This window comes from Condylostylus longicornis, unplaced genomic scaffold (assembly GCF_029603195.1).
Source record: "Condylostylus longicornis isolate FDR11 unplaced genomic scaffold, ASM2960319v2 ptg000030l, whole genome shotgun sequence".
Taxonomy (NCBI): domain Eukaryota; kingdom Metazoa; phylum Arthropoda; class Insecta; order Diptera; family Dolichopodidae; genus Condylostylus; species Condylostylus longicornis.
This window is the reverse complement of record NW_026577999.1, coordinates 6,497,558-6,522,486: the sequence shown is the minus strand read 5'-3', so window position 1 is coordinate 6,522,486 and position 24,929 is coordinate 6,497,558. Positions and strand designations below refer to the sequence as shown.

Here is a 24,929-nt window from a genome sequence, read left to right as displayed (position 1 = left end):
CAAATGCATACAGAATATGTGTGTGATACAATGGGAGAATAAAATAATCTATTGCTATGAGAATGAGTAAAATAAGCAAAAAAATAAGAAAAAAAAATTTTTTAGCTGTTGTTGATGCTACCTAAAATCATATAAACATTTTAAAAAGGATATTGTATAGGGAACATCGCTTCGAATAGGTTTGATAGGTTTGTTTTATTTTTTGTTTTTTTTTTCTTTTTTTGTATTTTCCATACATTCATGCATTATAATATTATGTATTATTATTGCTAATAAATAAAAAATAAACTAAATATTATTTAAATAGGTGCATAATATTTATTTATAAACCGTACATAAGAATATTGTATAATAATTTTATTTTATTTAAAAGAAATGTAAGCTTTTGAATTTAAAATATGCAATTCAATTAAATGGGGATTAAGTGCTAATATTAGCCTAATTTTTTAGATTATAATAGATTATCGAGTTAGTATGCCTTATATATCTTAATATTCCAACTCTTTAATATATAAATTAGCCTAATTTTCTATTTCGAATTAAATAAGTAGAAACTGTGTGCGGTAATTATTGATAAATCAAATGTAAGTTATAATTTGTGTAAATGAAATGATTTCAAAAATTATGCAATCCCAATTTAAATTTCCAGCTCATAATTATAATGGGTACGTTTTCGTAAATTTGATTAATTTCGGCACGGAAAACAATATATTCGATAAATATTTTAGAACAAATTTCAAAATATCGTAAAATATTTTAGATAATTTTATAATAATTTTATTTGTTGTTCTATAGCATACGAAATATGTGCATTTTTTTTTTTTGAATTTTGTTCGTACATACCTATATATAAAAATATTTTGTACTTTTATAGCTCTATTTTAATTTACCAGTACCTATACCAGTATATACTATTATTTAAAAATAATCCTTATACAAATGTTTTGGACTATACAATAAATTTTGATTTGAACATTTTTTTTTTGCTTATTTTTTTTTTTTTTTTGTTTTCTCCCAATAAACATGTATGTACGTATTTAAGTAAGTATATACAATTATTGCATAAATAGAAACTTATTTTATCTACTGAAAATATTTTTTATAGATATATCAGGGTACATACATACATACATATATGATTTTTTTGTTCTCTCTGCGCCGTTTCTCAAAAAAAAATTTTCATCTTAAAATATTGTGAATATTGGAGGACCAAAAATGAACAGTTTTTTTTTCTTGTTTTTTGTTTGTTTTTTTTTTTTAGTAACACAAAAAAAATTATTCTATATCCCAGTTTATTTCAGTTATCGAGAAATTTTCATTGCAAAGGTTTGAGAAATTTTCTCATCTTAAAAATATAAAAAAAAAAAAAAAATCACAAAAAATATTTATTTTTTATTTAATACATGTATATATATATATATATAGAAATTCTAATGAAATCGAATATATACATACATACATATAGACAACATATACATATAAAATATTGAAAAAAAAAAATTTTTTTTTTTCCTATACAAATTTCAATAAAAAGGATATGTGTACTGTTTTTTTTTTGTTGTATATTTGATTTTTCAATGCAAATGAAAAAAAAAAATAATTAAATATAATTAAATGTTAATTAAAATTATATCACGCGATAATTTTATTTAATTATAACTATTAAATTATTAAAAAAGGAATTGAAGTTAAAAAAGAAATTAAATAGAAAATAAAAAAAAAAAAATAGAAGAAGAAAAAAGAAGCAATCAGAAAAGGAAAAAAAGGATAAAAATTTGTACACACATACCCACGCACGTACTAAATATAAAATATATTTAATGTGGAAATGATAGTGAAATTCAGAAAATGTAATTGGTACGGAGATGAAAAAAAAAATTATTTTTTTGATTTATTTTCAATTTTATCTAATATTTTATTTTTTAAAATTTTTTTATTTAAAAAGAGAAGAAATAAACTTAAATTAAATTTCTTTGTATAGCATTTTTTTTTTCCTTTTCTTTTCATTTTTGTATAATGTACTCAAGGTTCTTATAAAAAAATTTTTACAATTTTCTTTATCGTTTTTTTTTTTTGTTATTCTGTAAAATATTTTAACAATGACATAAATACATTGATTAATAGTCTTACAGTTTGAAAAAAAAAATTTCTATACATTTTTATACAAATGTCCTTAAATACACGCACATATATACATAATAAATTTGTTTAAATTTAGATATATATATATATATATATATATATATATATATACATCTATCTGGTTTATATGAGAGTATATATTAGTATATATAAGTTAAATAAATGTATATATATATATATATATATATATATATATATATATATATTGAATATATATAGTATATATATATATATATATATATTGTACTTAATTGAATTTTAAAAAAATGAAAATATGAATTAGAATGAAAATGAGTCCCGCGTTTTTATTATTTTTTTTTGTATGATTTTGCATAATATATTTAAAGTATATACACAGGAACATATTGTATTCATATATATATATATATATATATATATATAAATATATTATGTGGTGCAGTAAATTTAAGTAATCAATTAAAAAAGGAAGACACAAAAAATTGAAGGTGTTAACAACCATTTTGATTAATATTTTTTTATTCTTTCATTGTGATAAATTTTTATTATTAAATTTATAAGATTTTTACATAAACTTAAATAATATAAATTAAATAATTTAAAAAATAAAATAAAATTTATTGGAATTCTATTGGAATTATATTGTAATTTTAATAATAATTATTTTATATGATAAACATTTAGTGTATAATTTATTTATCACATAATTTATAATTTAATTCTGAAGATTTTTATATAAAAACTAAATTTATATAATTGAAAATTTTCTTTTAGTAATTTGAATATTTACGTTTGTGTATAATGCATGAAAATAATAAAATTTCTAAATTATTAAAAAAAAATAATATAAAATTTTTAATGTTATTACTGTTATATATAATATACAATTATTATAATACACATATATGTATATAATAAAAATATTAATTTCAAATCGCACACACATATATAAATTAATTAAGTTTAAATTTATAAAAATTAAATATAAAATAACTCAAAACTATAATAATAAACTAACAATTAATTTAATTAACTATATAATATAAATATTTAATTAACAAAAACAAAAAATTTTATTTATTTAAATATATATTTTTAATATATAAGTAATTCAATGTAATTGCATATTATAATATAAAACATATTTATATATGAATTATATATGAGAATTTGTATATATTAAATAAAATATTAAATAAAATTCATTAAATAACTATAATAAATCCATATAATAAACAGCAATAACAATAATATTTTTTGTTATACCTACATACACATAATATACACAAGGTATAACACGTCATAATAATTATATTTTGAAAATCTAAACATTTAATTTGTTTACTATTTAATTTTATTTTTATTTATTAATATTTTGTAACTAAAATTAATATTTTAAAATAAATATTTTCAATATTTTAATATTTTTCATTAATTAATTATTAAAATGTTTTTTAATATAATTTGTTGAAAATAATTTAATAAAATTTAATAATAATATATATAATTAAATTGAAAATGAATTTTTATATTTGTAATAAATAATATATAACTAAAATATTTAGATTTTAATATAATAACAGATAATATTAATCTTTAATGTGCAAATATTGATTATAATTGCAACTTGACATTTTCAAATTTAATAAATAAATTATAAATAATTATATAAAAAAATTAATTATTTTATTATTGTGATTATTAATTTATACATGAAAATATTTTATTAATAATAAATTAAAAAAAAAATATTAATAAATAATTAATTTAAACCAATAATTTAAATTTTTAAAATAAATAATATAAAAATAAAATATTACCAATTGTTTGTGTGTTTATGCAATTTATTATTGTGAATATTTTTTGATATAATTCATATTTATTTTAGGCATTTCTTTTATACATACATATACATATATATGTATATATAGAGTGAGCGGTATTATAAAATTTTCTAAATTAAAATTGTAATTTTTTTTAACAATAAAAAAACCAAAAAAAAAACAAATCAAATTTTATTTTTTTATTTCTTTTCATTTTATATGTGCAATTTATTGATATACTTTAATATATTTATGTATATATACATATATGTACATGCATATATTTAGGTCTAGGTGCCATATACATATAAAAAAATGTATATATATGTATATATATTATATAAAAGAAATTTTGGACCCCAAAATCAACTCTATATTTATAGTACCATATAATAAATATATTATGGAATGATTATAAATTTGTTATACAAAATTTGTGAATATAACAATAATATAATTTTAGTTTAATTATATATTTATTTATATATTATATACTACATATATTCATAAGTACATATATATATGATAATGATATATTTTTAGAAAAAAATTCTCTTTTAAAATTTCTTTTTCGAAATATTTCCTTATATATATATATATATATAATTTTCTATATGCAATCAAATATCTTTTATATTTTTATATTTATAGAAAAATTAATTTAAAATAAATTTTTGTTTTATTGTTTTGTTATATTTTCTAAGCAAAAAATTTAAGTAAATAAATAATATAATATATATATATATATATACATAATGTGCACGTATATACACTAATTAAATTATAGTGAACTTTATAGTAAAAAGAGCAGGCATGTATACATATAAGTACTTACAAAATATATAGTATATACATATACGATATATATACATAAACGATTTGTGAAATAAATTTTAATTTTTATAAATTTAAAATTATTTTTAAAAAAATATATATATCAATATATATATATATACTATATATAAATAATATATACTTGTAATATATATTTCACTCATATATACCACAATATATATATTCTCATATATATATATATATATATATATATATATATATATATATATATATATATATATATATATATATATATATATATGTACATATATGCATTTTAAATGAAAAAATATTTATAATATGTAGCAAAAAATTATATTTATATTTTTGCTTTTACACCTTAACTATTATATTCTACTCGTATAAATACATACATATATAATATATATATTATATGTACAGTACAAACAAACATTATCATCCCTAAAGAAAAATATACTAAAAAACAAAAAACAACAAAATAATAAAAAAAAAAACAATTCATCGCGTTCCGATTTTGTTACCATATAGAGAGAGAGAAAAAAAAGTAAAAATACAAAAAAAAAGGGCATACACCTTCCTATACTATTTTACCCATTTTACTTAAAAGTAATAAGGACTAAGGACTAAGGAGCAGAATACATTATTTTTTATTCACTTCTATTATTACACATATTTTTTTTTTTTTTTGTTTTTCTTGTGTTCCGATCTATGGAGAGTCTTAATTTTTAGTATAATAAAAATAAAGAATAAAAAACAAACAAACAGAAAAGTAACAGCAGCAGCAGCAGCAGCCCAAAAGTAGCAAAAAAAGTTTAAAATAATGAAAAAAAAAATAAAATTTTTTTTTTTTGTTTAATAGAAAAAGGCAAAAAGGCATAATAAAAAATTTATATTAACTAATAAAAAATAAAAAAAAAAAAATTAATATATGTATGTATATATGGATATTTGTTCACATACACATGCATACAAACATATACGTATTTTTTAACAAACAAACTATTAAATTAAAGCTGTAAACCTTTTCTTTTTCTTTCTATTCTTGTTTTTCTTCTTCTTTCCATTTCTTTTTTATTTTGTTGTTTGGTGCTTTTAGTTGTTTGTTCGGAAAATTTTTATATAGATTTTCTATTTTATTTATTTTTTTTTTGTTTGTTACCTATAATTTTATATTATAGGGTACATACGTGTGTTTACTATATTTATAACATTTTGTGTGATAAAATTTTTTTCATTTTTTTTTTCATTATTTTTTCTTCTTTGGTGTCCTTTCTTATATCAAATATAATTTTCGTACATAATATGAGTATATTTGCAAATACATATATGTATTTACATATATGTATATTATTATATTCGCAATATATATGCGGAGAAATTTATAGTTGTACGTACTTATGTATATGTATGTAAAAAAACATATATTTTTGTAAATATTGCAAGTAAAAAAATAATAATAATATCTTATAAAATAAATCCTTTCGGTTACTTGAAATTAAATTACACAATTCTGTACATATATATATATATATATATATATATATATATGGGTATATACACAAAGAGTTAAAATATATTTATTTATGTATATATATTTTTTAATATAAATTATAATTTGTTTACCTGAACGGGTAATAATAATGTGTATACATATATGTGAACACGAATATAACGGGATATTTAAATAAATTGAATTTATAAATAACATAATTCAAAAAAAAAATTTTTTTTTGATGAAAATATAAAAAAATATAGCATTTAGATTTTTAAAATATTTTGTGACATTTGCATATATATATATATATATATATATATATATATATATATATATATATATATGCATATATATCAGTTTAATAACATGTATATAAAGTTTCTTGACATTCCCTTAAAAACTTTAAAATTGTATAATTAGTTATAAAAGGTTTGTGTGTTAAAATTTATTATAAAATTCAAGTTTATTATGAATGAAATGTTACGGGATTGCTATATATATATATATATATATATATATATATATATATATATATATATATATATATATATATATATATATATATATATATATATATATATATATATTTGTATATGTAATTATGTATATTAAAATTGGTTAATATGTAATTATGTTTTAATATAATATTACGAAATTATTTTAAATATCAATTTGAAAACATTATTCTATCTAAGAATATGGAACATATTGTTCTTAGACCCTTATAGGAAAATTATTCTAAACAAATAAATAAAAAATATTCCTTGCTAGATTTAATTATAGTTTTTTTTTTTGCCTTGCTATATATATATAGCACGAAAATAAATATAGGAAAAATATCTGTTTTTAATAGAAATAAATAAGGTGAAGAGTAAATCTGTAATTTTTTCCAGGAGGAGTGTGAGGGAACTAAAAAATCTAAAATTTATTGTGATATACTCATTTCATATTTTGTATTTATGCATGTAGGTCAGGGATATGAAAATAACTTCATATTTATATTGAAATTTAAATCGAATAAAAGATTCAATATGAGATCAGAGAATATGAGATGAAATGACAACCTATATAATATAAATTTAGCGAAGCAGATTTCTGAAGGATCCCTGTTGAGAAAAATTATAAAAATAATTTAATAAAATAATTTATTAAAAATACTTTTAATAATACTTTTAGATTACTTTAGAAATAATAGTTACTCAATCACATGATACAATACATTCGTCAATGTAAATCATTTTTATATTCACTTCGTATGTGATTCGTAAGTGGTATAATATTGGTCTCTTCTATAAAAATAGCAATATTTTCCAAAAGAATAATTGAAATTTTATAATGAGTTCCTTATTATTAAATTGAAAACTAAAATTGATTACTCGAAGACTAATATTAATATGATAATTTTAAAATATTTCACAATAATTGAAAAGTAAACTCAAACATTCATTTACAGCATAATCTTTATAAACCCTTGTACTTACTAGAACCAATTTGATAAAGTTTGAAATTTGCTGTGCCCATAATCATTTTTATTAAAAATTTTATATTCACACTAAGTTGACTTGAAAGAAAATTTTCGAGAATATCGTATAGTTTTCGAAAATACTGTAATTTCTTAGCTATAACTTTAACCTTCAACAATTTCTATGATACATTACGTATGCATATATGGAGAATATTCCAATGAAATCAATTGAAATTATTAAAAAAAATTTTGAGTAATTGTGAAGCTTAAAATTTATTTATAAATGTAAGTAATGAAATGTGATCAGTTTAATTTTACTATTAATAAATTAAAATCGAATAAAACATAGAAAGTGATAATGCAATAGATTAAGGACATAGAAAACTATACATAGTACATATGTATACATACGGAATGTATGTATGTACGGAATACATGTCCCTTTTGTATTTATTACAAAATCTAATCGAATTCAAAATAAAAAAAAAATTTGAAGGACTTCACTGTATATATTTTTTATTTTTTTGCTTTTTTTTGTATCAAATTGATAAATTTACATAAAAGATACATATATTAATATACATACAAACATACATGCATATATGTATGTGTTTATTCAATTTTCAAAATTATATATATCAATATATATATATATATCAATATATATATATATATATCAAGTTTGATACATATGTACACATAAGAAATTGCTTTAAAGGACCTTTTTCTTTTATTGCTTTTGGTTTTTTGTTTTTCGTTTCTCTTTACTTTTTTTTTTTTTTGTGTGTTGAATTCTCCCAATTCTATAAGTGAGCCTAGATGCAGACGAGATGCTTTATTTAATGTTTCTCTTTGCATGCACAAACATACATTTAGTATGTATGTAGGTGTAGGTCTCTATATATGTACATATAATATATGTATAAAATAATGTATATGTATTTCTCTATATAGAACTTCAAGTATCACGGGGCAAATAAAAAAAAATATACGAAAAGAAAAGAATCCTGATGTAGAAAAAAAAAGCAAAAAAAAAGCAAAAAAATTACTCGTTTTACGTAAAAAAAAAAAAACAAATTTTTTTTATATTTGTTTTTCTTATTCTTGGTTTTTTTTTTGTCTTGTTTTTCTACTTTCTTTAATTTTTTATTGTAAAGGACTAAAAGGACTAGATTTGATATTATTTATATGTGTGTATGTTTGTACGATTTCTTTATTTTTTCATTTTAATTTTATTTTTCTTATATTTTTGTTTTTGTTGTTTTTGTTTAGAGAAGAAGGGAGCAGAAGCTGTACGAATTCCTTTTCAGGTTATTTTTTTTTTTTTTTTTATTTTCTCTGAATATCCTTTTGTTACTTTTTTTCTTCTTTCTTGTTTTTTTTATTTTTCTCAACTTTGTATTTCTTCATCGTCTTTGGGTTTCTTTTTATACTGATTCTTTTTTTATGAGTTTTTTTTTTTTTTGAGTTTTAGTTTGATTTTTCCTACATTAAATATATTTACGTACTTATTTTGAAGTGGAAAAATCTGAACTGAAAAGTCAATTGAAAATAAAGATTTTATATAAATTTTTTTTTATTGATTTATATATCAACATATTACATATAAATGCACATTGTATATATATGCTTACAAATGCATGTCGAATAAACATTTATATATATGTATATATTACATACATACTTACATACAATATTATTGTGTTATTATTATTATTATTATGATTGTATGCATGAGTGTGTGAAAGGATATTGAAAAATTGGTAACAAAAAAGAAAAGAAAAAAATAATGAAATTTGCAAAAAATGAAAAAAAAAAAAAAAATTAAAATTAAATAAATTTGAAGAAAAGCGGAAAAAAAGTTCATATACTTTACGTGTTTAAAAAAAAAAAATAAAAAATAAAAACAAACACTAATAAAATTGTGTGCGATGGTGACGAATGGCGTATTCGAAATAGAAAGAAATAAAAATTAATAAAAACAAAACAGCAAAACAATAAAACAATAAAATAAAATTTGTACACAAACAAAGAGATTAAGATTGAGAAATAAAATAAGAGATTAAAAATTATGATGAGAAATAAAAAAACAACAAAATAAAAACAACAAAAACAACATCATTCTCAATAAAAATAATAATAATAATAATAAAAGAGAATATAAATATAAGATAGAAAGAGAAGACTATATCAAAAAAAATAATTTTGTATTCAATTGAAAACTGATTAAAGAGTGCAAAAAAAAAAAAACAAAAACCTACATTGCATCATTGTCCTTTTCTTTTGTTGTTTTTTGATTTTTATTAATTTATATAAATTTTAAAATTTTACCTGCTTAAGTATGTACATATATACTTGTATATTGAAATAAATATAATATTATAAATTAATAATAATAAATTTAAAATATAAACAAAAATAATATTATATAAGTGTACATTCATAAATTTTTTTCAATTTTTCGTTTTTTTTGTGTTTTAAGGAGGCGAACATAAAGTGTACCTATATACATAAAATGCTATTGTATTAAAGAATGTGTAAAAGATGCTGCTCCTTCGGCAATATTTATAAAATATACATATGTATATATATATATATATATATATATATATATATATATATATATATATATATATATATATGTAATATATACAAGTATATATATAGCTGCTATTGTATATATTTTTCATTAATTATTATAATTGAACCATTCAAAAATGTAATTTCAAAAATAATATATATATTATGTATATATGTATATATACATATATTCATGTAAATTCATTAGATATATATACCTGTATGTATATACTCATAAAAAAATATATTATTAAAATGTGTATGTATAAATATTGAATATGTATAAAAGAATTGAATTCATAAAATATTTGGTTGTTACTTAAAGAAACAAATAAAAAAAAAAAAATAAGAACAAAATTAATTCAATTAATTTATAACAATTTAATAATAATAATAAAAAATAAATAATAAATTTAAAATTTTCAAATTATTTTAATAATCATATGAATTGTATGAATGTGTTATACGAGTGTATATAATTATGTTTTTTATAAATGTTTTTTTAAAAGAATGGAAGTGTTTCTTTATAAAATATTTTGTGGATTTTAAAAATTGTTTTCTTGTACATATAAGAAATATTATATTTAATAGTTTCTTAAATTGTTTAATATTTAAAAAATTTATATAGAGTTGGGTTTTGTATATCTTACATTAATTTACTATGACCGGATGAGAAGAATCTTATATGATATTTTTTTCAAATATAATTTTCAAGTGAAAGGACTGTTTTCCGTATTTGCATGTTCTGATTTTGTACAAAAATATAGAAAAATTTAATTATCATTCAATCAATTTATGTCGGAAATAAGTGAGAGTAGGCGATAGTACATAGGTCAAAAGTTTACAAATTTCACTTGTCATATTGAGAGAAAATGAGAGAATTCAATTGAAATATAAGAGAATCTTTATTAATAACATTAAAAAAAAAATGAGGATTTTGATTTGATAGTGACTTTAAAGAGGTGACTGAAATAATGCGATACACTGAATGTGGCTAAATAGAAAAATTTTAAAATTCGATTATTTTACTTTGTTATCGTATATAAAAATATATTTTAAAGTTTTTTTTAATTCAATGAGCAATTATATGGTAAATGTTTTTCAACTGAAATGTCCTGATATTTGGAATTATTCAATATTATTCAATAGTTTTAAAATTGAATTTGATTGGGAAAACATTTATTCACTAATTCTAGATTATATTACATAAATTAATGCAACTAGGTCTATAATTGGTAATATATTGGCTGACCATCAATGATTTTTAATCTTCATTAATCCATTTTAGCAACAGGAGAAAATCTTATTAGTTTTGAAGCAAAATTGTGAGTTCCAGTACAGAAATTCAAGGAAACTGAGGCTATTGAAGGCTCATGAAATATTTTTTTTTTTATTTCAAGAATTGAATACCTAAAAATGCTATATAGATTTACTAAGAATGCTATAGTTTAAGAATGACGATAAAATTACAGTTCTCTGTACCAATACCATGTAATATTCAATTAAATGTAGATGCATTTTATATACAAACTGTAGAACCGGATATAATTTTTTTTAAATATAAATTTTTAATAATATCAAGTGCTCTTACAAAAAAAAGGAAAAGAGATTTTAAGATATACAAAATAATGCAATATTAAGGACAAAATACTTATTTTTATATACAAACTTTTATTTAATTACAAAATCGTTTAAATTGCAATGAAGCGTATAAATAAGTACAAGAATATTTTATAGAATACAAAGCTAAATACTATGTTTTTCCTGATTTTTAAAACTTGAATATTTTGGAAATTTATAATTACGTTTTTGAAATATCAAAATATTATGGTTTTTTTTGGTCAGATTGATTTCCTGATTTATAAATATGATATTCACATAAGATTTTTTGGTTCTTAAGATACCATTTATTTGAAAATTCGGTCCTTTTTGTTAGAATATTGAATTGAGCATAAGAAAATATAAAATTTTTTAAAAATATTTAAAATTAATAAAAAATTGCATACTTTTAGGATTATTTGATGTACAATTTATAAATAAACAATATTAAAACTATCAAGGGCCTTATTTAAAAAAACAAATGGCTTTTATAATGTATACATATTTTAAATATATATTAGTTTACAATAATTTAAGACGGAATTTAATCACATGGACTAATTTCAAGTTGAGCTTTGTGAAATCCTATATGCGGGAATAGCGACATCATTCTTATAATTTCGATTATTTTCGGTTATGACATAAAAACTTAACAATAAATTTTGAATTTAGCCCGAAATTTTTTAAATTTTGTTTAAAATCAAATTATTTTTATATGAAATTTAAGGTTTCTTACAAAATTATGAAATTTACACAGTATACAATATACAACATCAAATATATTAGAACTTGGTACAATGTACAAAGTTCTGATTCACACTTTATTTTTATATTAATATATGTAGTCATGTTTGTATTCTAAATTTATCATTCCATTTGTCATGCTGAAAAATAATGGTACATAGAAATTTAAGTATCTATATATTCAGCATCGAATTTTTAGTAACATTTAGCCATGATAGTCTTTCAGCCTGTTTGTCTGTTCATTTTAGCTTTTTTTTCAAAAATCAAATTGATATATCAAATTTGTAACAATTACGGACTGCAGGTATATTCCATCCTTATTCATTATTAAAATTTAACAATTGATTTATGATATATTTAATTTAAATTTAAGTAAGTCAATTAATGGGATTCGAATACTTCCTAAACAACTCTGCAATTAATTCATTTAGGCTCAAAATTCATTTCAAATCATATTTAAAATTTAATAATATAATCGCATATAAAGAAAAGAGTGTGTTATAGAGTGTGTTATAGAGTATATAGTAATCATTGTAATTAAATTTTTTGTTCAAATCAAACAAGTCTTAACAACTTGTTGTAACTAGTTGGATTACTGAAAATTTTCATTAACCAAGTGGTCAAATTCAACATACACTATTTGATAACGTAGATCATTATTTGGTGGATAGACTTCTATTATCAAAGTTGCAGTGCTTTCCATTCATACAGATGGTATGACATACAGATTTCACACAATTAGTTGTAGCAATCCTTGTTTTTTTCGTTTTTCTTAAAGAATTTTGATATCTATATAAATATATATATATACAGTTGTATTTATATGAGCATATAATTGAATTTATAAACACATGCACTATATATTATGCAAATAAAAAATCATATATACATATGTATATACATATATATCTGAATTGTGTAGTATTTTCAAGTTTGTGTTTTTTTCCACTTAATTTACAAATTTTTCTTTTCTTATTTTACTTTTTTCTTTATTTATAAACTTTCCGTAAGTATCCTGTTTTATATAATATGTATGTGTGTGTGTAAGAATTAATAATTGGAATAAAATTGATTTTATTTTTTCAAGTTTTTTAATAATAAATCATAAGATTTTGCATATGTAAATCTTAAAAATTTCTTTTATTTTTGTACATGTGTAAGAAAATAAAAAAAATTTTTTTTTTTTTTTTTGTAATTCACATGTATAAAATTTTTTTCATATTTTCTCCTTAAATAATTGATTAAGGGATCAATAAAATCTCAATTTTCAATAAATTTATTTTGAATTTTTATTTAAATTTTATTTTATTAAAAAGAAATTTAAAAGTATAGTGTTTCCTTTTTACGATTTTAAAATTAAAGAAAATTATTTTTGGTCCAAATACCAAAAAAAAAAAAATTTTGTGTTATATGTGGGAGGGTATATAGAAACAGAAAAAATAAAAATATTAAAGGTAAAGGAAAAACTATTTCTTTTTTTTTTATGAATTTGAAATTAAATTGAAAATTTATACTTACAAAAAAATGAAGCTTAAAAGATATTAAGGCTTTTCTTTTCATCGGGGCTGTATGTGTTTGTTTTTGAATGAGAAAATTCAATCAGAAAATTTTTAAAAAATTATTTTGTTTAATATTGAAATTAAAATTTTTCTTCATATATATTGGAACACAATTATTATTTGGATATATACAATTAATAATAGAAATATGTATGTATATACAGACACAGTATATGTACGTATATAAATATAGTGATTTTGTATATTAAAAATTTTAAAATTTTAAATTTTAATAAAAAAAAATTTTCAATTGAATGACAATTTTTCATTTACCAAATTTAATTTTGTGTAGGTTCGAATAAAATTGTGTACGTTGAAATGTTTGAATGATGTGTGAAATAAATATATACACATATATATATATATATAAAAAGGATCTTTTCCTATACTATCTATATTCATGTTTAATGTATAATTATAGTTGTAGGTGTGTTTTCTTTTGAAACAAAATGAAACATTTGTCACTTAAAAGAAATTTATTGTATTTGATATATATATATGATATATATATGTTATATTGATATATATATCATATATATATTAAAAGAAATTTATTGTATTTGATATATATATATGATATATATATGTTATATTGATATATATATCATATATATATGTATATATATATGTTTGATATATATATGATATATATACCATATATATATAACATATATATATATATGTTTGATATATATATGGTATATATATGTATATATATATATATGTTTGATATATATATGATATATATGTATATATATATATATATATATATATATGATATATATGTATATATATATATATATATATATATATATCCATATATATATACTATAATATATGTATATGAGTATATACATGTAATTAACACCCAAAATTCCATATAAAACGCAAAAATTCCATATAAAACTCATGTATTACAGATTAAGAACTCCTAAACAAATTGCTTTCATAAATTGATTATTCGTTCCAATAGAAATTCGACTGTTTATATATTTACGAATACATTTAAATACATTTTTAAACATTAATTAATTTATTGTATATATACTATACATATGATTCAAAAGTTTATTGTTTTTAAAACTAGTATACAGTTGGCCTATGAGTTGAAAAAAGTACCTATGAGTTCAAAAAACTTGTTCAAACATTAATTCGTAAACTTTTCTTTAAACTTGTATACATACAATTTGTTGTTCTATCCTTTTATACATAACATATATGTTATTAATTGTTATACAATATATACTGATATATCAAAGAAGAAATTGTGTCATACAACTTTAACTAATTCAAAATGATATTTTGAACTTTTTTAGAAGAATTTTTTTTTTCACCTATTAAAAATAAGAATTTTTTTCTTTAAATTTTTAACAAAAAAAAAAAGGTGTACATGTGCCTTGGTATAAAATATTGCGCCTACACTCAAATTTTTAAATGAATTTTTATGGAATTTTTAAGGAAAAAAAAAACATATATTAGTCAATTGTTGATGTGACCTTGTCAATATTTTAAGGATATAATTTCTTATTTTTCATTTTTAAAGTTCAAAGTTCTTTCAATTGTATGTAATCTATATATAATATGTATGTATATGATTCATTTAAAAATATATACATATGTACAGTCGAACATGCTTATATTATCAACATAGGCATATAAGTAAATTTCCTCTATGTATATTGTATATATTATTTTACTCATATATAACACTTAACTGCAGCTATTTGCTCAATAACACCAATAACTTTTATAAGCACAAATGATAATTTTGTCAGTTTTTCATACAAAAAGTTTATAAACAAAAAAATTTTTGCTTTGTATCATCAGCACAAAGATTTCCACTGATAAATACAAAATATCTTGACATTATTAATAAAAGTATGGTTAATGAGCCATCTGGCGCAAAATTTAGGAATTATTAATTTATGTTCAATACTATAATAGCAAATCCAAAATATATTCTAATTTTCATTTCTATTACAAATAGTTAAAATAAAAATTTAATATTGCAAATTGAAAATTGATAATTGCACAACATGCTCAAAAAATTATGCCCGAAAGGGTATATGCATAAGCGTGTTCGACTGTATATAATGACTTATAAATGTGACAAAATAATTTTATGAGAAATGTTATCACTTTAGAGATTTCTTTTAAAAATAAAATTGATTTATATTGTATTTGTTACAAAATATATATGAAGGGTAGAATATATTTATATCCTATAGATAGATATATTGAGTAAATCTGTTCAAAATTAAGAATCAATTAGAAAAACTTTTTCGCTCAATTGATTTAAATTCTTTGAATTTTCGATTTTAATTCCTAGCATTTATACGATATATTCAGACTTTTAGATCAATTTTTAAATTTCATTTTTATAATATACACATGTATGTGCTAAAAAAAATAGAAATAACAAAATATTATGTAGAAACTATTACATATATAAAGTTTAGGAAATTGTTAAGTTATACGGACTGAAGATTTAATATTGCGTATTATGTTTTCTCACTTAATGGAATAAGTATTTGGAAATTAATTTTAGGAAGCTTAAATGTAATTTAGTAAAAAAAAAAACGATTATTAAGATTCCAATATATTAAAGACTTCAATAAATTTCAATTAATATTATTGTTGAGTAGTTTTGGATTACTCTTTCGTTTAATATTTTTCCTGATTGATATTCCTTCCGGATCAACACAAATTACATTGTTACAGTTTTAGATATTAAACTATAAATCATACTGTTTTTAACTTTAATTACATTAGTACAAAATAATTGAACACTGCTTAAGCTGACAACTTGACTTGTTGAGCATAAACAAGAGAATGATTTTGTAATTATAAACAAAAAACTCATTATCATTAAAATGTCAAAATTAAAATTACTTCTCTCAATTTTCTGAGTTTGTTTAATGCGTTATGAGTTTTATTTTGAACATAATTTCATAATTATTCTAATTTCCTAAAACTACAATGATGGTCAAAAATTAAAATTCATGTTATAGATAGTAGAAGAGTTAAAAATTATTTAGAAAATTGAAGTATTTTACAATTAATTAATTAGCATAGAAAAGTAAAAAATTATTTAGTATAAAGTAAAAAGATTTCAGATTAACATTGAATTTTGTGATAAATAAATTAATTAATTCTCGTTTGACTTTTTTGAATAAACATTATTAAGTCAATTATTATTATATGATAATTTTAATTAAAAAAATTAAATGATTTAATAATTTCAATATTACCAATAAACCATACTTAATATCGCATGCAGCAACAGAAATATCGCATGCGATATTTCTCTTCCTTTCTCTTTTGCAAAAGAGAAAAATTATATCTTCGCGTAGAATTGGTGACATAAAAAAGGGTGACTCAAAATATTTTAGCATTTGCAAATTTTTGGTTTTCTCGTAAAATGCACTTTGCTACAGGTCTAAATAGCAAATATATATTGTATTTTTAAATTTTACTTAAATCATATGTGTATTTGGTAAAATTAAACAAATCCTTGTTGCAATATGCTTTTAAATATAAGCGATGGGAATTGTGAAAAATGTGATTTTCATATTTTTTTTTTGTGTTGTCACAGGCTTTTGTTTAATTTATATTATTTAAAAAAAAAATGTTGTTTACATCGCCAATTTTATTTAAAAGAAGATGAATTTGGTATGAGTTAAAAAGATTTAAGGAATTTTCTTTCATTTTTAACCTTGAGAAAGGAATTTTAAAATATTTAAAATTTTTTAATAATATGGTAATGGGATTCTTGATATTAACTTACATATATATATATGAGAATCCTAACGTGATATATGCATTATAAATGCGAATGTCCCAAACCTATACATTAAAAGTTCTTCTAAAAACGATTGTAAATTAAGAGAAAGTAAATTAAGAGAAAATTTTTTTTTATTTAAAAAATTAAATGCAATTTCTGTACTCGTTACAAATATATATGAAATTCTAATTGGAGCGCACTTTAAATTAATTTTTTTTTATAAATTTGTTAAATTTCTAATTATAAAGAATTTTATAGACGCGTAGCATCTAATTGACAATCTCAAAAGCGTCCAATTTTTGACCTACTACAGTATTTACACACGAGTATGTCTAAATTAAATTGCACAAAATGTACTTTGTTCGGTATGTTGGCAAAACTATTATCTAGAAATTAAAACCGAGTTCATTAATGCATATATTACACACTTATTTCGAAATTTTACAATTTTCTTAATTCTAATAAATGTTCGTTTAACTTTTTAAAAGCATTTTGCAAGACATATTTAGTCTGATACAGAAACAATTACTCACTAATCACTCTACAAATTAAAAATGCAGCTACATATCATGCTTTGCAAAACAACCACAGAACAACATTACAACAACAAACCACTATATATAGTATACAGAAATCAATTAAGGCACTTATATTGACACGACCTTTAAACTTTTTCAAAAAATTTTTTTTATTTGTTATTTAACAATCATCACCACTTTTTGTTTTTGAAATTCTTGTTTATTTTAAGATTTTTTAAATGCATTATTGTTAAATTTATAAATTTAATTTTAATTTATTTATTTTTTAGGGAATTGAATAAATATTTCGGACCAAACAAATGTTTCAAAGGAATTTTATTATATCTATTAATGCAATAAGGAATTCGGTTGGAAATTTGAAATCGATATATAAAAAAATCTTTATGCTCAATTTTTTAAATTTAGTATAAAGATCGATGATAATGAGAAAAAATCAAGTTATTTACTTTACGTTAATGTTTTTGGTTTCGGAATGTCATCAAACTTCCACACAATTTAATATAGGTAAGTGAAAATAATTTTTTTTAGCAATATTATGACTGAAATAAAATTCTCGGCGAAATTGCGTTCACATGCAGTTTTTTAAATGTTATAAAAAATAATTTTACTTTCATGACAGTAATTCAGTATGAGAGACAGTATGAGACAGTATGAGAGAACAATTAGTATTAAACACTTGTATTAGAAAATTTTCTAAATAACTCTTCTGTTATTTTCAAATTATTCTGGGGTTATCAAATGTTTTCTACTTATTATTGGAAAAATTAGAAAATATTTCGATTAAACGATCTTATATAACTTGTGCTTCACATAAAAAATCTGATTCTATTTAATTGGCATAATATTCTTTTAATATATGTAAGGGATATTTAAAAACTTTAAAGTTATTTAATGAAATCTTTTATAAAATATCTTAAATACAACTAAAATTATCATTGAACGTAAGACCTTTTATCTCATTGAAAGTAAAATTTATTGCTTCTGGCTAAAAATTTTTCTCTGTAATGTGATATTGCATAAATTTAGGACGACATAATAGGTAGTCCTAATCAATTGTAATTGAATAATAATGTTATTCTCGAATTGATAGAGCTCTAACTTTAGAGCTCAATCGCTTTTGATTGCATTAATACAATCATAATCCTGGTATGATTGTGATGTTATTTCCTCAAAATGCGACATTACATTTTTGTGATCAAGCATATAGCGATGAGGATAGCGACAAATGAATATTGTTTCATTCATAGCAGCAATGAACATTTAAAAATTTGGAAGCCAATCACTTTTCTAAATAAACAAAATACAAAAATTATAAATAGATTTCTTGGTTTTTTTTTACAGAAAATCAACAAAACCTAGAATCAGAACCGGAATTTTTAGGATCAATTAATAACGTTACGTATCCTGCTGGTCGAGAAGCAATTCTTGCATGTTCCGTACGAAATCTTGGAAAATATAAAGTATACCTATATAATTATATAAATTTAATAATTTTTCTAATTACTAATCATAATATTTAATTTGTTTTAGGTTGGTTGGCTAAGGGCCTCAGATCAAACTGTTCTAGCTTTGCAAGGTAGAGTTGTTACACATAATTCTCGTATTAGTGTTGTTTTCGAGGATATGCATACATGGAAACTAAGAATAAGTAAATTAAGAGAAACTGATAGAGGTTGCTATATGTGTCAAATAAATACAAGTCCTATGAAGAAACAAGTTGGTTGTATAGATGTTCAAGGTAAATATAAATGCATAAAAATTGAGAATTATCTGTTTTTTTTTTTTTTATTGTTACTTAATTTGATTTGTTGTTGCTTTGATTTAAACATACATACAAGTTATAATTATAATTATATTAAGTTTTTCTTTGTGGCATGGTTATTATTTTGCAACTGTTTTATAATTACTAAAAGTTACTAAACACTTGGGTATTTGGTTAAATTTTCCTTTTTTTTTTAATTAATTGAAGTTGTCCTTTTAAGAGAATATATTTAATTTTTAATTATTGCATTTAATTTCGCAATCAAATAAAATAATTTTAGGAATTAAATACGTATATCATTGTTAGCTTTTTTACCAGTTTTACAAAACGCCAACAGGCGTTTGATTTAAGAATCAATATAGTTAGGGTTGTCGAATTTTCTTAAGCTGCCACATTTCCCAGCATTTCCGAATTATATATTTATTACCGAACACTCAATGGCATCATTGTACCTGTATTTTAAAAAAGCTACCTAAATAAAATTCTCTTTAGTTTTAAAAAAATTTCGGCACATCATACTTTCATTGAATTTTTTGTGAGAAATCTGACGGAATTGCCATATATAACATTGAACTGTACGCGCCTACAAATTAGCATGGTTGACATCTCTCTAAGTTTAGCATTTTTTCATTTCGATACAAAAAATTAAATATGAGTTAGAGTTAGTTTTTAATACTGAACTCATTATTTAACTGGACGACATTGGATTTCCTATAAAATTCACTGGTATTAAGCTTATGAGAGAGACCCTTAAATTTTGTGCTTGGTACTTAAATATTTACTATTTTGACATTTTATTACTTTACTTGCATGATATTTTGCATAATTAGCATTAAAGTATTTTTAACAATTTATTTTTTATTTAATTTATACGAAAATTTTTGTTCGAAAGTAATATTTTAATTTTATTTGAAAATTTTTATAGACGTAAGATGATTGTCATCAAATTTTTGTAACACAATACATCGTTGGCATGTCGATTGTTAACAATCACACTTTAACAACACAATATAATTACTGCATACAAAATACACAAAAAAATAAAAATAAATTACACAAAATTTTATACACTACATAAAAGACAAATCAATGGTAAAAATTTTATAAAGGCATGGTACATAATTAAAATCTTAATGTGCATATAAAGATTCATCATTTTTAGATTAAATTTTTCTAAAAATTTATTTTAAAATAATAAATTTAAAATGATTAAAATTTTAGTTCCCCCGGATATTGTAAATGAGGAATCTTCAGCTGATTTAGCTGTACAAGAAGGTGAAGATGCCACATTAACATGTAAAGCAACTGGAAATCCATTACCAAGAATTACTTGGAGACGTGAAGACAACGATGTTATTTTAATTAGGAAACCCGGAACCCGGGAATTGATGAAAGGTAGAGATTTTTTTATATTTTGTAATATTAGTTTGCATAATATGAACTTTTTAACATGAATTTCTTATATTCTTTATAGTCGATTCTTATAATGGATCATCGTTAAGACTTTCAAGATTAGAACGACGACAAATGGGAGCATATTTATGTATTGCTTCAAATGATGTACCACCTGCTCAATCTAAACGTGTATCATTAAGTGTTCATTGTAAATAATTAACAAAAATTATTCTACATATAATTCAAAAAGAAAATTTCGTAATTAAATTAAAATATAAATTTGTTTTTGTTTTTGTAGTTGCTCCTATGGTACATGCGGCCAGTCAATTATTGGGAGCACCACTCGGTTCAGATGTTCAATTAGAATGTCAAGTTGAAGCATCACCAGCACCAGTTTCATATTGGTTAAAAGGAGGTAGAATATCAACTGTTACTCAATATGGTGGTATAGGAAATACCGGTTTAGAACCAAGTCAGCCACGTCCTGAAATGTTACTTGATGGGTATGTTATAAATTATATAATATGTTTCTTGTTTAAATATTAATTTTGCTATATATATATGTAATTTTAGACCAAAGTATGGAATTTCCGAACAGAGAGATGGATATAAAGGTGTGATGTTATTAGTTGTTAGATCATTTTCAGCTGCCGATGTCGGAACTTATCACTGTGTCAGCACAAATTCACTTGGTCGAGCTGAAGGAACTTTAAGATTATATGGTACTATAACTATGAAACTTTAATTTTATTTATTTTATTTTTAGTTTTTAAGTTTTTAAGTCCAACCCAAGCAACTTGGGTTTTGGAATTGATTAGGTACCTTAATCTGACTTTATTTTTTTGATTATTAAGATTGGGTAACAAAATTTGATAGCAAAAGAACAATTTTTTTAAATTAGAAAACTCCCTGGTAAATTTAATAGTTTGAACAGTTTGAAATTTTCAAACAAAATCTAAGTTTTTTATTTCAAATAATATTAGAATTCAGCTGTCCTTATCACAAACCACAGCGCTTTTCTCTAACTTTAAAAATGTTAATCAATAAACAAATTTAAAACAACATTTTCCTGATTTGATACAACAATAAATGTATTTGTCTTATATAACAATTCAAATTTATAGTCCTTTTTTATTAAACTCATACACCAAAAAGATTTCACTGTAAACCTACTTTGAAACTTTAGGCATATTTTAAAAATTTTAATATTTTATACGATTTTTTAATTTTGTCTTATTTTATTTGTAGAAATTAAACTACATCCGGGTGCATCCTCTTCTCATGATGAGCATTCTAACATTATTGGTGGTAAATACTGCAAATAAATAAAATTATTTAAAAGAATTTAATGCAAAAATTTTTGAAATTTTTTTAAGGGCTATCAGCATCAAGAGGCAGAAGCAATTTTAATTCATCGTCAACCAAAACCAATTTCAACAAATTTGAATTGCTTTTGATTTACAATTCAATTTTGCTGATTTGTAAATTACTATTTTCAACAAGCTGATAATTGTAAAACTGTGAAATAAATTCATTTAAGAAATTAAAAATAAAATATAAAAAAACATCCAAATGAAAATAAAATAAAGAAAAAAGTAAATAAATGAAAACTTATCATTAAAATATTTAAGTATTAAATTAAGAAGTACATGCAAAGCTGATCAAATGGAAAAAAAAAAAAATAACCTACATTTAAAAATTATGCCCACTTAGTAGCAAACCAAAGGTAAAAAGGAAATACAAAAAAAAAAAAATGTTAAAAAATGCTTGTAATCTATTAAGGTGAAATATGCAATTTTTCATTAAAAAGTTATTAAGTAAGATATTAAAAATAAAAATAAATTAAATACGAAATATAAATTAGTAAGAGTTTCAATTTAATTACTTCACTAGTTATAAATAAGGTGTTAATCTTTCCTATTGTGCTGCAAGTGAACAATTTTTAAATTAAGTGCGCTTCTACTCTGCAACAGTAGAATAAAGTTTATGACGGGGACTGTACGTAGTTTATGATGGGGTTTTGTTTTGAATTTATCAAGCACTCTTTAAATTAATATTTTAATTTTTTGCTCAATAGAATTTGATGATAAGTTTGGTTAAAGTGAGATATATTAGAGAAACAACATTACAAGCTAATAAAATCCAAAAATTAATTTTGTCATTATTTATAGAATATTTTATATGTAGAAAATCTCAATTTTATTTGCAGAAAATTTAAATAAAGTTAGATAAAAGAAGATTTAAGAAAGCTTATAAAATTTTTTAAGAAAGAAAGTACATACAAAGTGATTAATGACTCAATTGCATACTTGCAATTTTAAGACTGTCAAGAAAACTAACTTAATTACTTTAATTTGAATGTCAGAGAAACTTAGTTTGCGTTCGGCTAAGTGAAACTGTTTGTTTTTTTATTTCATTTAAATCAATCACAAAAATAGTGTGTTCAGCCTGGTTGTAAGAATCAAATTTTCGATAAAAATTTTATACAGATGACCAACATCTTTTATGGTTTCAATTATTTATAGGTATTTAGTATATAATTTATTCTTTTAATTCTATATATTAATACTTTTATTTATTTCAATTTTTATTACATTATTCTATACTGCATTATATTTTTGTTTTGTTTTTTTTTTTTTTTTGGAAAACTCTAAAAATTAATTAAAAATGCGTTCATTTAAAATTAAATAACAATTACACTTTATTATTTTTCTTTAATTTTGAATAAAACGTATATATTATATATATATATATAATATGTTATTTTGTATAATATCTGATATATATATATAGGCAAATATATATATTTAGGTGTAATATATATATATCTATATATATATATATTATTGTATATATTTCTATGCAATATTTTGTAGCCAATATATTAGTAAAATTTGTTCAAAAAATTTTGATTATTTATATATTATTATATGTATATATATGCAATATATATATATATATATATATATATATATATATATATACATATATATCCATGTATAATATTCCTTGTTAAAACTACCATATGTATAAATGAATGGTAGAAATATTAACTTATATAAGTATATATAAATTATTAATATTATTGTAGTATAATGGTGTTTTTAATTTTTCAAGTTTTACCTTTTTATTTATTTATTTTTTATTTTATTTTATTGTAAAAATGTTTTTTATTTTTATTTTTTTTTTTTAATTATTATAAAATTATTTTTCTTTATATTATTTGATTTTTATAATAAATAAGTGC

The 24,929-nt window shown here is 20.3% G+C and overlaps 1 protein-coding gene across 3 annotated transcripts; it reads left to right on the top strand.

The window, feature by feature from the left end:
* Nucleotides 1-1,525: 1,525 nt before the first annotated feature.
* Nucleotides 1,526-23,619, top strand: LOC129607900 (lachesin). Of its 3 annotated transcripts, none has more exons than XM_055519148.1 (10): nt 1,526-1,857; nt 18,795-19,029; nt 19,867-19,985; nt 20,056-20,263; nt 21,509-21,682; nt 21,762-21,890; nt 21,981-22,185; nt 22,256-22,404; nt 22,931-22,990; nt 23,068-23,619. In XM_055519148.1, exons 2-10 carry the CDS (start codon nt 18,942-18,944, stop codon nt 23,187-23,189), a joined length of 1,254 nt encoding a protein of 417 aa, XP_055375123.1. In that variant the 5' UTR covers nt 1,526-1,857; nt 18,795-18,941; the 3' UTR covers nt 23,190-23,619. The 3 variants fall into 3 exon arrangements, with proteins under 3 accessions (XP_055375123.1, XP_055375122.1, XP_055375121.1); XM_055519147.1 differs by having other exon boundaries at nt 1,528-1,850; nt 23,059-23,616; XM_055519146.1 differs by having other exon boundaries at nt 1,528-1,857; nt 23,059-23,616.
* The last annotated feature ends 1,310 nt before the right edge of the window (nt 23,620-24,929 follow it).

What these genes read in the sequence shown, in the direction of transcription:
- LOC129607900 (XM_055519147.1), top strand. Translation starts at nt 18,942, where the DNA reads ATGATAATGAGAAAAAATCAAGTTATTTACTTTACGTTAATGTTTTTG. An exon ending in TTCCACACAATTTAATATAG is followed by an intron (nt 19,030 to 19,866) that starts GTAAGTGAAAAT and finishes TTTTTTTTACAG; the next exon opens with AAAATCAACAAAACCTAGAA. An exon ending in GCATTCTAACATTATTGGTG is followed by an intron (nt 22,991 to 23,058) that starts GTAAATACTGCA and finishes AATTTTTTTAAG; the next exon opens with GGCTATCAGCATCAAGAGGC.